A 14813-nucleotide genomic window follows, 5' to 3' on the forward strand; every position below is an offset into this window, starting at 1 on the left:
AATAGATGGTATGAAGTTCACCCTGGTCCCAGGTAAATGTTGCCAAAGCCATTATGGGACCTATGTGCACAGTCACAAAAGTTTGAGAGGTTTCTGATTAGAGAAGCAACTTAGACCCTTGGAAGGGATCTTGGTGGCGGTAGTTCTTTGGTCTCACTCACCTCGCTTGCAGTGCAGCAAATCATTTCACTCACAGGCCTGAGTGGTTTTAGAACACCCTTGTAGGAAAGAATATATGTTACTCCCTTGGGTCTTTTTTCTTGGCCAGCAAAACTGAAGACCATGAAAGTAATAACACAGACCTATAGGCTTAGGGGTCCATAGAGGGCTCTAGAAGGAAAAAAAAGTAAGTAAAAGAGAGATTTGGGGTCTTAAAGTTTCACTTAAGAGGCAAGGATATAACACCAAATTTTCATACGTTTATTTGAAAATTGTAATCCCTGTGAACTGTTAAGCTGTACTGACATAAAAAAAAACACCACTGACTTGCAGGTTGGCACAAATAGTCTAGTCTGGTCCATACTTGCAAATGAACTTTGTTTCATTTCTTGTTGCTTTGAACTAGTATTTATTTTGAAGAGAAGATTGAATGAGAGGGGAAGCAACATTTAAGGCAATTCTGAGTTATATATAATTTGACACTGTGAACAAGAGTCATAAAAATATCTACACCAGGCCAGGTGTGGTGACTCATGACTGTAATTCCAGCACTTTGGGAGGTCAAGGTGGGAGGATCACTTGAGGCCAGGAGTTTGAGATCAGCTTGGGCAACATAGCGAGACCCCATCTCTACAAAAAAAATTTAAAAATTAGTCAGGTGTGATGGTGCTTGCGTATACTCCCAGCTACTGGGGAGGCTAAGGCAGGAGAATCTCTTGAGCCCACGAGTTTGAGGTTACAGTGAGCTATGACCATGTACTGCACTTCATTGTGGGTGACAGAATGGGACCTTATCTCTTAAAAAAAAAAAAAAAGAAAAAGGAAAAAAATCTATATTGTAATGTTGAAATTGACTGTAGGGGAACCTAACCTGCGAAATTAATTTAGAATGTGAAAAAAGCCATATAAACATTATTCATCTATTCATTGCTAAGTTATTGGTAGGAGTAAAAATTTGGAAGCAATTTGATGACCTCTAATAAGAATAAATTATTAAATTCTTATTTAATAAACTATTACATACATTTGCATATGATTATGAAGATTATGCAGCAACACGGAAAATCTTTAAAATGTCATATCTTAAGAGAAAAGAGCTGAAGATAACACCACCCAAATGAAAAAGATGGAAAGGAAATATATCAAATGTTAACAGCTGTGTTTGGGTAATAGGATGATTAGTTGTTTTTTTCTTCCTTTTCTCTCATGATTATTTTAATCAGTTTCCAATTTTATAAATTGGAAAATTAATTTAAAGCACCCAACTGAAAAAGACAAAAACTTAAAGCCAGAAAGAATGAAGTGGGGTTACTTTGAAGTTAACTGTTGTGCGCATAGCTTCATGAGGCATTTCACAGGGGACGAAATCTCAAAACAGTTATTGCAATTTGTTAGGCGATTGCATTTATTCTGAGAGTGATTGGAGTGGTTGGGAAAACAGTGGAATAATAGCACGAGAAACTAGACCCTCCCACCCCCAGCTGCCAGTAATTCAACCTAGGGCTTTAAGAACCAATTTCTGTCCATTCAAAGTGTGATTGGCCCCGGAGACTGCCTCCCCCAGGCCATTGTGATGGTGATGGCCTGGTCCCTTCAACAGCTCCCTGAGGACCAGGCACTTACTGGCAGAGCCTGGGCAGCTGTCTGGCGTGGTGTTGCGGGTCGTCGGAGACTCGCAGCCTGTGCAACGACGACCTGGAGGTGAACAGTCCCCTTTCTCATACCTACTCCCTGGAGGCAACAGCCCCCTCATTAGGATACGGTTTCTAATCCAAACAACCATTAATCTTTCTCAGGGTTAAAAGGCCAGGACAGCAATTTTTGCGCATTCGCGCTATTTTGATACTGTAGTTGTCTGTATTTTACAAGAGCAGACTTACTTCATTGACCACTTGAAAACACCCCACAGCTGTGTCCACAGCTACTCAAACAATGCCAAGCCCAACACAGCCCTTCCTGTGCATAGAGAGGGACAGGAGTGCCAAACGAGCCAGCTATTTATTGTGGCACTCAACAATAACGTAGAAACATGACCTATTTGGAACAAATCAGTATTCTGTATCAAAAAATAAATTAGATATATGCATATATTTTAAGTCAAAATGCCGCCATATTATGATAGTTTCGTGAACATAGTATTTTTCAAACTCTTGAATACCATTCTATTAAATATCCTTGCCTTCATAAGTATTTTAATCCATATAAATGGAGCGGTGACTCTTAAGAATTTTTCTTAAAGAAAATCTATAGAAAAATAGGCTACAGAAGTAGAAAAAATACACTTAATTATTGTCTCTGAAACGTGAAAGTGTTTGATTTACAGAAATGGGCCTAATCTAGCTTATCCTCTTTTAATAGCTAGTGAGTCACAAAACTCACCTTTTCCATGTTCTCTAATTGTAAGGGACAGAATGATGGGTATCAAGATAAAAACACCAAGGCTTCCTAAATCTGTTTCTTCATGCTTGACCTTTAAATTCTTCCTCTACAGAGTCATCATCAATATGAATACCAAACACTCCTCTTGGTGAGTCACATTTAGATGTCTGGCTACTGTTAGCAAAGGCATTGAACATTTGAGAGGCGGGGGAGAGGGGGAGAATGCATATTTGTATCTCAAATTATTTTACATCAAATTTTCCCAATTCAAAAATCTCACATTAAGGACCAGGTGATACATAAAACCTAGTCATAGTATTTTCTTTCTTTCTTTTCTTTTTTTTTGACAGAGGTTTGCTCTGTTGCCCAGGATAGAGTGCAGTGATGTGATCTCTGCTCACTGCAACCTCCACCTCCCAGGTTCAAGTGATTCTCATGCCTCAGCCTCCCGAGTAGCTAGGACTACAGGTATGTACCACCACACCCAGCTAATTTTTGTATTTTTTATAGATATGGGGTTTCACCATGCCACGTTGCCCAGGCTGGTCTCAAAACTCCTGGACTCAAGCAATCCTCCTGCCTCAGCCTCCACTGTGCCCGGTCTCATAGCATTTTCAACCTGGAAGAGGCCTTGGTTGAATGAACTAAGAATCAGACAAAACTGAAACAAAATCCAGGGCCCTTGAACCCTAACCCAATGCTCTTCTAATAATGTCATATCACATTGCGGAATGTATTATAAGTGTTCTCAAACTTTAAAAAGAAACAACAACAACAACAACAACAACAACTTATTCACCAGAGGATTGGTCTCGAATATTTTACCCTTGTGGATTTGTTTTTACCTTTTAAATATGTTACTAGTATTTTTATAAAATAAGATGAATCTGATCTAAAACATTAAAATGACATTTTTATTTCCTCTCCCTTCCCTTTTGAAAAAATTAGAAAAGTAATATACGCTTGTAACAAATCCAAACAATACAGAAGTTTATAAAATAAAAAATGAGGCTGGGAGTGGTGGCTCATGCCTGTAATCCCACCACTTTGGGAGTCCAAGGCGGGAGGATCACTTGAGCTCAGGAGTTTGAGACCAGCCTGGGCAACATGGCGACACCCTGTCTCTACAAAAAATACAAAAATACAAATATAAATAAATAAATAAGCCAGGCATGGTGGTGCATGCCTGTAGTCCCAGCTACTCAGCAGGTTGAGATGGGAGGATCATGCCTGTATTCCCAGCACTTTTGGAGGTTGAGGCAGGAGGATTGCTTGAGATCAGGAGTTTGAGACCAGCATGGTCAACATAGTGAAACCCCATCTCTACTAAAAATACAAAAATTAGCCAGGCATGATGGTGGGTGCCTGTAATCCCAGCTACTCAGGAGGCTGAGGCAGGAGAATTGCTTGAACCCAGGAGGTGGAGGTTGCAGTGAGCTGAGATCGCACCACTGCACTCCAGCCTGGGAGACAGAGCGAGACTCCATTTCAAAAAAATAATAAATAAATAAATAAATAAAATAAAGTGAACATTTTCTCTTAGTTCTCCACACCCCAAATTCCATTTCTCCAGTGATAATGTTTAACATTTTGATGTGCATCTTCCTTTTGTATGTATATGTAGATATATGTTTATGTATAGTTGAAAAAATAAAAATCGGAGAATACTAATACATAATTATTCGGTAGCTTACTTTCTGCCAACTTCCCAGTATTTTATGGACACATTTCCAAGAGATTTACTTCATCTTTATTAACAGTACCACAGTATTCCACAGTCTAGTATACTATAAATAATGAACGCTTAAGGTTGTTTCAAATATTTTATTATTAGAAAAGTGCTGCCAGAAACATCCTTGCCATGCTTCTGTATGTACTGGTGCTAGTGTTTCTATCAGATAAATTTCTAGACATGCAGTGAATTACTAGGCATAGGAAATATAATTTATACTTTTGAGTTTTTGTTCATTTGCTCATGAAGCAGGGGCAGAGTATTCTGTGTGGGGTTTGGTACAGGAACACTGACCCCTGAAGTCAACCCTGGGGGTCTAACATAGTGGTCATTTGTCCAGCCTGTTTTATGGAAGGAGCTGGACTCTGAGCTTTGGGGAATTTCTTGCAAGACAAATTTATATCCCACCCATACTGGTAACAGCTAAGTTATGCCAAAGATGAAAAGACAAAGCCCTAGCTAGATCAGCTCTTGCTCTCAGCACTACAATGGCCAGTGGTAATTCTTCCACTTAAAATGACAACTAATACAGTTTCATTGAAGCTTCAAACAGGGCAGCCAGATCCTCTTCTGACTGGGGACGGGGTGCAAGCTTGGTGACCCTTTCCTGAAACAGTAAATGAAAGGAGTTACTCAGGGCTTTGAAAAGGCAATTTGTAAAAGCTACAAAGTTATGGAAATTAACTTGGTCATAAGAATAAATGACTTGATAAATGCCGTATCTTTAAAAACGGTATTTCTGGTATACTTCATATGACTGGATCCCCAGCTCGGAGGTTTATCACATATCACATCATACCTCTTTCCCCACAGAGCTTTCAAAAGCCACTGCCCTTTGCCTTATGCCCTGGCAACAGCCTTCTGCCCAAACCAACCTTGGGAAAAACACCCCTATCATGACAAAACTAGGTCAGTTAACAACGTCTGCCAGGTTCTCTGTATGCACAGAGCTCTGTCGTGGGCACAACCAGTGCTGTCAAGGAAGACAGAACTGGGACATCCCCGACATCTAAGACCATGTATTTTGCAACTTGGACTTCAGGTATATTCAAAAGGACTTCAGTAGAACATTAAGTTTCATGCTATGTGCAACAAGTGACTCCATTTTTTTCTATTAACTAAGGTTTCATCTCTGCGTTCCCAAGCAAATCCAGTGATTTTTTAATTGCTCCAACGATTATTGAGTCAATTCAGCAAAGACACCCAGCACATCCTACTTCTGTTTATACTCTGGTCAGTAGCTTCTCGGGGACAGGGGCTAAAAGGTACAGCGATGACTCCCCTGGTGCCTGCATGAAACTGAGGAAGGTCCAATTTGAGGTTCCATTTTCATGGGTCTCTGGGCATGTTTTCTGTTGCTGGCATGTGTTTGGGAGTGTAGCTGGTGGAAGGGAAGCTTGTGAGACCAGGGGCTCAGCTGTGTGCGCTGCTTTCTGCCCTGCGCCTACCGAAGGGCTTGACATAGTAAGTAGATGCTCAACAGTTATCTGCTGAATTAGTAAAGGTGGTGTGGAGGGGGATACTGGCATCTTAAAGTTCACATACACAAGATAGAACTCTGACTCTCCCACCCCACCATTCCTCCCATTTTCTCATCTCAGAAATGACACCCAATAGCTCAGGCAAAACCCAGGAGCCAACCTTGATTCCCCTTTCCCTTGCTCTGCAAGTTCAACTCATCAGCAAGAGTGTCAGTCCTACCTCCAAAATGAAGCCCCAGTCGGAGCGCTTCTCACATCCTGGGGTACCACAACCGGCATCCAGGGCACTGCTATCACTCGCCTGTCCACCTTGAAAACCTTCCTAAAATGTCTGTTTCCACTTTTGCTCCATTCTTGCACCGCAGAGGTCATTCCCCCCACAGCAGCCAAAGTGATTTTTTTCCAGTATAAACTGAATCCTACCATTCCTGTGCTTAATGCTTGCAGATAAATTCCTGTGGCTATTACAACAAAACCATGGCCTCTAAGGCTACCCTGATCTGGCTCTGTTTCCCGCCCCAGCTCTAACACCTCACTTAGTCCCACCATCCCTTTTAAGTTCCTTGAACATGCTAACCTTGACCCTGCCCCAGGGCCTTCCCCTCTGCCTGGAAAGCATTGCCCTATCATCCTGCACCTTCCCAACAGCCTGGCTGGAGTTCTCTCTACACTTTCCCCATGAGATCACTCTCTATCTCATTATGCAGATTTTCCTTCATACACTAATTATTATCTGAAATTATTTCATTTATATCTTATTTATAGATGTTCACTGTCTCCCCTCACTAGAAGGTAAGCTTTACAAAGGAGAAAAGGGTCTTTATTTTCCTTCTGTTAGTGTACCATACAATGCATGTATTCAGTAGGGACTCAGTCAGTATTTGTCAGGTAAAAGGAATGAAAAGAAGGATGGATGTACTCAAAAAATTCACTCTAAATGGACAAAAAACCTAAATGTAAGAGCTAGAACCCTAAAACTCTTAGAATAATAATTAGGGAAAAATCTTCATGATATTGGATTTGGCAATGATTTCTTGGATATAACACTGGAAGCACAGGGAGTCCAGTGCGGTGGTTCACGCCTATAATCCCAGCACTTTGGGAGGCTGAGGTAGCCGGATCACTTGAGGTCAGGAGTTCGAGACCAGCCTGGCCAACATGGTGAAACCCTGTCTCTACTAAAAATACACACACACACACACACACACACACACACACACACACACACACACACACACAAATCAGCTGGATGTGGTGGCGGACAACTGTAATCCCCCCTACTCGGGAGGCTGAGGCAGGAGAATCACTTGAGCCTGGGAGACGGAGGTTGCAGTGAGCTGAGACTGCACCACTGCACTCCAACCTGGCCAACAGAGCAAGACTCTGTCTCTAAGAAAAAAAAAAAGAAAAAAGAAAAGCACAGGGGAAAAAAAAACCAGATAAACTAGACTGAATAAAAATTTAAAACTTTTGTGCATCAAAGGACACTGTCAAGAAAGTGAAAAGACAACAAAATTGTTAAAAATTGCAAATCATATATCTGACAAGGTATTAATATTCAGGATATAAAAATTATTCTGGCCGGGCGCGGTGGCTCATGTCTGTAATCCCAGCACTTTGGGAGGCTGAGGTGGGCGGATCACGAGCTCAAGAGATCGAGACCATCCTGGCCAACAAGGTGAAACCCCGTCTCTACTAAAAACACAAAAATTAGCTGGGCGTGGTGGCGTGCACCTGTAGTCCCAGCTATTCAGGAGGCTAAGGCAGGAGAATTGCTTGAACCCAGGAAGTGGAGGTTGCAGTGAGCCAAGATCCCACCACTGTGCTCCAGCCTGGTGACACAACGAGAATCTGTCTCCAAAAAAAAAAAAATTCTTCTTGCAACTCACCAACAAAAAACCTCAAACAGCTCAATTCAAAAATGGGCAAAAGACTTGATTAGTTATTTCTCCAAAGAATATATATAAATAGCCAATAAGCACATGAAAAGATGCTCATCATCCTTAGTCATCTGAGAAATGCAAATCAAAACAATAAGATACCACTTCACACCATTAGAATGGCTATTATACACACACACACAAAGAAAAATAACAAGTGTTGTTGAGGATGTGAAGAAATTGAAGCCCTGGTGCACTGTTAATGGAAATGTAAAATGGTGCAGCCACTACAGAAAACAGTTCAGCAGTTCCTCAGAAGGTTAAACACAGAGTTACTATATGATGCAACAATCCTACTCCTAGGTATATACCCCCAAAGAATTGAAAGCAGGGACTCAAGTAGATACTTGTACACCAATATGCATCACAACATTATTCATAATAGTCAAAAGGTGGAAACAACCCAAGTGTCTATCAACAGGTAAATGTATAACCAAAATGTAGTATATCCATACAATGGAATATTATTCAGCCATAAAAAAGGAATAAAATTCTGACACATGCTACAACGTGGATGAACACTAAAGGCACTGTGCTGGGTGAAATGAACCAGTCACAAAAGGACAAATATTGTATGATTTCACTTACATGAGGTACCCAGGATAGGCAAATTCATGGGGACAGAAAGTAGGACAGAGGTTCCCAAAGGCTAGGAGAAGGGGAGAATGGGGAGTTCATGCTTAATGGACATACCACTTGTTTGGCATGATTAAAAAAAAAGTTCTGAAAATGGATAGTGGTGATGGTTGCACAACATTGTGCATGTACTTAATGGCATGGAATTGTACACTTAAAAATGGTTAAAATCCCCGGGAGGCAGAGCTTGGAGTGAGCCGAGATCGCACCACTGCACTCCAGTCTGGGTGACAGAGCGAGACTCCGTCTCAAAAAAAAAAAAAAAGGTTAAAACAGTAAATTTTATGTTATACATATTTTATCACAATTTAACAGATAGTTCAAGAAGGAAGGAAGGATAGAGGGACAGATGAGAGAGAGGAGGGTGGGGGACAATGCCGATGAATATGGGTGAGGTAAAGACAATGTTACATCCCAGCAGATTTTTAAGAGACCCTAAGGAATTTTGGAAATCCATAGCAAGGCAGAGGGTCTCATTATGTATATGTTTGTGCAGGGTCAAGAACTGAAGTTCAGTGTTTGCCATAACTGCAGATGATGGCAAGTTACTTTGCTCATAATGGGAGAGAGTCTTATCTGATAAGCTTAAAGGCCCTTGACATGATCCTGTTTATCTTTGGTGGAGCAGTGCAGGACTCTTAGAAGTACTTGAAGCCAATCCTGAGTTGAGTTTCTGTTTCGCATTTCTGGCCCCCAGTGATTGGTTAAATAGGACAAGGACATAAAGTTTTTGATATGCCCCTACACATATCAGCTCTGCCATATAAAAGCTAAACTCTCTCAGAATTAAGATGTGTTAAGCAATGATGTGCTATTATTTATAGGCATGTAAAACTGAAGGACAACTCATTAACATGGGCATGAAATACATTCAGACATCTACTTTTAGCACATTCATAAAACAACAACATTTCAGCTGGCCTGTCTACCAGGGAGTGGAAGTGCTCATTTGGGTAGACAGCGCTCCTCAGTAATGAAATGTTTTGATTTGAAATGTAAATGTTTCTTTCCAGGGGTTTCAGAAATCCAGCTTGGAAGATTAATATATTCTTGCCTGCTCCCCTTGCAGCCTGGCTATGGCAGTTGAAAGCCTCTGTACACAGGGCTGCTATTAGCTGCCACCAGTATGAGCTGTGTTTGGTCAAGAATACTGGCCTGGTTGTTCCTTCCAGAGAAAACCAATCCCTCACTGCTAAACAGAAAAGAACCTTCATCAAATGTCAACTACATTGAATAACCTTTCTGGTGATGTTCTTTGCAGGAGCCAGTATATTCTCACTACCTTAAATCCTGGAGATGCTAATAAGTGAAGATTAGTCTACTGCATGTATAAAACTCTGAAATGGCCACAGCATTCCTGTAAAACAGTCACTGCCATCAAAAAAACAAACAAACAAAATTCCATAGTAGTTATTCATCTGCAAAATGGACAAGCTTATTTCTAAGATTCCAACCAAAGTCCTATCAGTCTGTGAATATATATATATATCTCAATCACGTAGACTCCAAGTGAACCTAGAGCTAGTTAATTAAAATTAACTATATTTCTCTGAATCATGAAAACATGATCAGAGGGAAAAAGGCAGCAGATGCCTTAGGGTGCTTTATGAATACAGCTTGAGGAAATTCTGGCTTCCCACTTTAAGACACAACTTATATCCAAAAGATTCCATTTACCTCCCATCTTTTGTGAAATTAAGAAATTTGTTTTGTCCAATTAAGGTTTTACTACCTGTGATTTCCCAGCATCGCATGTGCACGGAGGCATTCAGAATGATATCTAATTAACTTGCTATTGAGTGTTCATTTAGTGCTATTTTAGTGGTCTCAAATGTTAGGCTGGATCTGCTGCTGTGTGGAATCGCTTTGAAAGTGACTGTATGGGCCGTGCATGGTGGGTCACACCTGTAATCCCAATACTTTGGGAGGCCACGGTGGGCAGATCACCTGAGGTCAGGAGTTCGAGACCAGCCTGGTCAATATGGTGAAACCCCGTCTCTCCTAAAAATACAAAATGTAGCCGGGCATGGTGGTGTGTGCCTGTAATACCAGCTATTCGGGAGGCTGAGGCAGGAGAATCACTTGAACCTGGCAGGCAGAGGTTGCAATGAGCCAAGACTGCACCAATGCACTCCGGCCTGGTCAATGGGAGTGAAACTCTGTCTCAAAAACAAAAAAACAAAACAAACAAACAAAAGAAAGTGACAGTCTGACCACAGTAGAATTAGAACAGTAAACACCTGTCAGTGTGTACTGATGACCAGCAATCAAATGGCCAAGGATATCAGACAGTTTCATCTGAAAATCATGGATACCATTCTTGGAGGTGGACACACACATTTTCCTGAACAGTTTCCTGGGCTAAACAAGCAGAACCTTTTGGAGGGCCCCTGGCAGGGTGGACAGTGTCACTGGGACCATGCCATAAAGCCAGAAGCTACATTAAAATTGTGGTGACTGCCAGGTACTGTGGCTCATATCTATAATCCTAGGACTTTGGTAAGCCAAGGCAGGAGGATTTCTTGAGCTCAGGAATTCGAGACCAGCCTGGGTAACACAGTGAGACCTCATCTGTACAAAAAAGTAAAAAAAAAAATAGCTGGGTGTGGTGGCACACACTTGTAGTCCTGGCTACTCAGGAGACTGAGGACAGAGGATCACTTGAGCCTGGGAGGTCAAGGCTGTGGTGAACTATGATTATGCCACTGCACTCCAGCCCTGTCCCTCCCCTGGGAAAAAATCACTATGACCATTCAGTCTAGGGTGTCCCTGAGCTTTCACGGCTCCCCTGCCTTTGGTTGAGTCCTAGTCAGTCTAAGGAAACTTCAAAAAGTTATCCCCAGTCAGCCATTAAAGCTTAGCTAGACAGAGGACCTAGGAGGAGAGCAATGGAGGTATGTGTTCATTTAATATGTTTACTAGCCTGTGCTAGGTTCAATGGAAAATGGATGAGCCAAGCAGACAGATTCCTGCCCTCACAGAACTTACAGGCTGGTAGGTTTGGATAAAATAACTGTGAAGGCCTTAGAGAGTCTGATTTTTTTAGTGATTTGGTCCCTTGGACTTATGGGTTAGAATTAAGGGTTAGTCCAGGGTCTCTGCTATACTTTGAGACTCCTTTGTTTCTTGTTCATTTCTATTTCTCGATGCAATTGAATTCACTGAGCCTGAATCCAAATCAGGGAAACTGGTGGCTCATGGACTACGTTTCATTTGTGCACTGGAAACCAGGGAATTCAACACAAACATCCAGATTGCTGATTTTTCTTGAGAGTTGGAAGTTCTACCAACACTGGGACCTGAATTTCTGCTTGGTGATGATAAACTGTAGCTGAGCTGCTCACCCAATTAGATGGGTCACAAATATTATCTTTTTTTTTTTTTTTTTTTTTTTTTGAGACGGAGTCTGGCTCTGTTGCCCAGGCTGGAGTGCAGTGGCCGGATCTCAGCTCACTACAAGCTCCGCCTCCCGGGTTTACGCCATTCTCCTGCCTCAGCCTCCCAAGTAGCTGGGACTACAGGCACCTGCCACCACGACTGGCTAGATTTTTGTACTTTTTTTTTTAGTAGAGACAGGGTTTCACTGTGTTAGCCAGGATGTCTCCATCTCCTGACCTCGTGATCCGCCCGTCTCGGCCTCCCAAAGTGCTGGGATTACAGGCTTGAGCTACCACGCCCGGCCCCACAAATATTATCTTAAGTGAATGGTGAGGCTATCAACTTTCTAAGCACTAGCAAAGCAGGGAGGAAGAAGCTACTTTGAGGCCCTTGCCTACTTGGAGTGGGGTGAGGGAAAAGCACCAGCACTTGTGGCAAGCGGGCTGCTGTGTGAGTGGATGTTTCAGCTGCTAACTCTGTTCCATGGTCAGGGAGAGATCCACAATGCCTTAGCCTGTGGCAGAAGATCCTTATCCTCATACCCTCATAGCATTGAGGTGATCTCTGCCTTTCCCATATTGGCCAGGAGGACTAAAGGAGTATTCTGGGCATGGTGACTATGGTGCGGTCCACCAACAAAGTGCTCATGCTCTGAGCTCTCTGCTTTATAGTGAATTGCAATGAACAGGACCTTGGCCTATTAGGATCTGATGTGCTAGCTCAAGAGAGGTCCACTGAGGGATCAGAGCTCTTCATGAGAACCTCGGAAGAGCAAACTTTACACCCAGTATGACTCTACTGAATTAGGGATGCAGCTCCATTTGTATTCTTCACAAACATTTAAGAAATGAAACCAGACCCATAGTGACACAGATATGTATCAAGCATACAATCTCCCACATTCATCAAAAGCAATTTGGTGATAGTGTTAGTTGAAAGGCCATGCCTATTCTTCACAAAATAGTAGAGATCTGTAACTTTTTTACGATGGAAAATAATATTGGTGGTCCTTTTGGAACAGCTTCACATGGTTATTTATAGGAGACCTTCAAAGAACAGAAATGGGGAAAAGGGAAATTTTGCCATAGTTCAAGATCAGTTTGGTTGTTTTTGCCTTGAATTTTCATAAAGGATCCATCCCTTCATGAAAATTTTCATAAAAGCCTCACCTCAGCTACAGCTGTATGGATGAACAGAAAGGCGAGGGCCTGGCTCTGTTGCACCGGGAAAGGACAGAACTGCTGTCTGCTGTGGAAGAGACCTGAGAACCACCGGGAACCCCTGGTTTCCATCCCCGCTGGCCCACCATCAATGGAGCATGTCTTTCTGGGGGCGCTGGACTCTTTCACAGGGAGTGAGGGGCGTGCCGGTCTCTTACCTGGGGCAGCGTTCCTTTCACTAGTGCGGGGATATCAGCTTTGGAGTAACCAACGGCTGCTAGGCCATCATCAACATCCAGATCAAATAAGAATTTGCGGAGCGTGTCTGCCAACACCAGCCCTGCATCTTGGATCCTGGCAGTGCGGGTGTCAGCTCCTAGAAGACATAAAGCGCTGACTGTAGGGAGAGATGAAGAAACGGGCTCTGGGTGGTGTTCAGTCACAAGATCAGTGAATACACCATGCACACCCACGGGGTCTCCCTGATGCCCAGCACGGGGCCATCGTGTGCCTCCCCAGGAGGGCCAGAGTTGGCTGGGGAAGCTCACTTAGCTCAGTTATTTCAGAGGGGCTCCAGGTCCTACATGCTGGCCCCTTGTGTGGTGGGAAGAAGAGGAACAGAGACAAAAAGAGAGGTGCAGAACGAGGCAAGAAAGTGGGCTGGTGCTGGGATGGAGGAATGAATATTTGAAGAACACATAGCTTATGTAATTTCAAGGCTTGGAATTTGCTGACATCTAGAGGTGTACGATATGCTCAACGTCTTTTCCCACAGCAACATCTTAGAAAAAGATAAATCCTTTGCAAACACCCTATGAGGCAAGCTTACAGAAGTACAAAAGCTCCAAAATTAACCACCAAAAAGGAAGAAAACAAGCATGACAAAAATGGATTATGTGTGAACAGGAAGAAAATTTCTCTCCTCTATAGCTACAAAACTTTTAATTTTAGATTCTGTTGCCAAAGGGCAGGGTAGTTTCCTCTAAATAAATATTGTAGAACCAGCTGGGCAGGACCAAGAATATGAAGGCTCTCAGAAAACAGCGTTTCATATGCAGATAATAATGGTATTGATGAAAGAAGATTCATAAGGGCAGAATTTTTACATGATTAGTAATTAGTAATTAAGAGGCCGGGCCTGGTGGCTCGCATCTGTAATCCCAGCACTTTGGGAGGCTGAGGCAGGAGGATCACTTGAGTCCTGGAGTTCAAGACCAACCTGGGAGTGAGACCCTGTCTCTATTAAATATATGTATGTGTGTATATATATACACACACACACATATACATATACGTATATACATATATACACACACATATATATTTGTGTGTATATATGTATTTATATATATATTTATGTAATATATATACACATATATATAAATATATATGTAAAAAATATATATTTATATATTTATATATATTTATATATATACACATATATGTGTGTATATATGTATATACATATATGTATATGTGTGTATATATGTATATACGTATATGTATATATGTGTATATATGTATATATATAATAAAAATTTAAAAATGCACATAATCATGGAAATGGCAATCTGGAAGAGCCATGCAGGAGTTTCTGCCCTCAGGCAGGGTGACAAAGTTCCCAGAGGAAGGGAACTGATTTTACAACCCTTAGCACCCTGCATTCTCATGTATTCTAGCCAAACACATTCACTGCCAAGAAGTAAAGCCCTCTACAGAGTGTAGCATTATATGAAGTCTATGCAAAATGCCTTCCACTGTAGTCTAAGTTCACTTTCTCCTGTATTGTTCAAAAGGAGATCATAACTCCTATCACCTCCATATTGAAGCACATTATTAAATTGGTTTTTAGCTTTCTCTTCCATGACAGTGAGAACTCTTAGGAATCCAGGAAAAGGTATGAATAGAACCAGATACGGGGTTGGCTGGGAGAGCAGCCGGATGAAAG

The 14813-nt window shown here is 41.9% G+C and overlaps 1 protein-coding gene across 3 annotated transcripts in view; it reads right to left on the reverse strand.

The window, feature by feature from the left end:
- Positions 1–4348: 4348 nt before the first annotated feature.
- The window catches only part of ADHFE1 (alcohol dehydrogenase iron containing 1), a 37065-nt gene continuing 26600 nt past the window's right edge, over positions 4349–14813 (reverse strand). For all 3 annotated transcript variants that reach the window (XM_010371578.1, XM_010371580.2, XM_030937739.1), the window contains 2 exons: positions 13084–13241; positions 4349–4877 (listed from right to left, as the gene is read on the reverse strand). In XM_010371578.1, coding sequence (XP_010369880.1) covers positions 4794–4877; positions 13084–13241 — 242 coding nt within the window. In that variant the 3' untranslated portion in view covers positions 4349–4793. The remainder of the gene's footprint in view (positions 4878–13083; positions 13242–14813) is intronic.

The sequence above is a fragment of the Rhinopithecus roxellana genome, chromosome 9 (assembly GCF_007565055.1).
Source record: "Rhinopithecus roxellana isolate Shanxi Qingling chromosome 9, ASM756505v1, whole genome shotgun sequence".
Taxonomy (NCBI): domain Eukaryota; kingdom Metazoa; phylum Chordata; class Mammalia; order Primates; family Cercopithecidae; genus Rhinopithecus; species Rhinopithecus roxellana.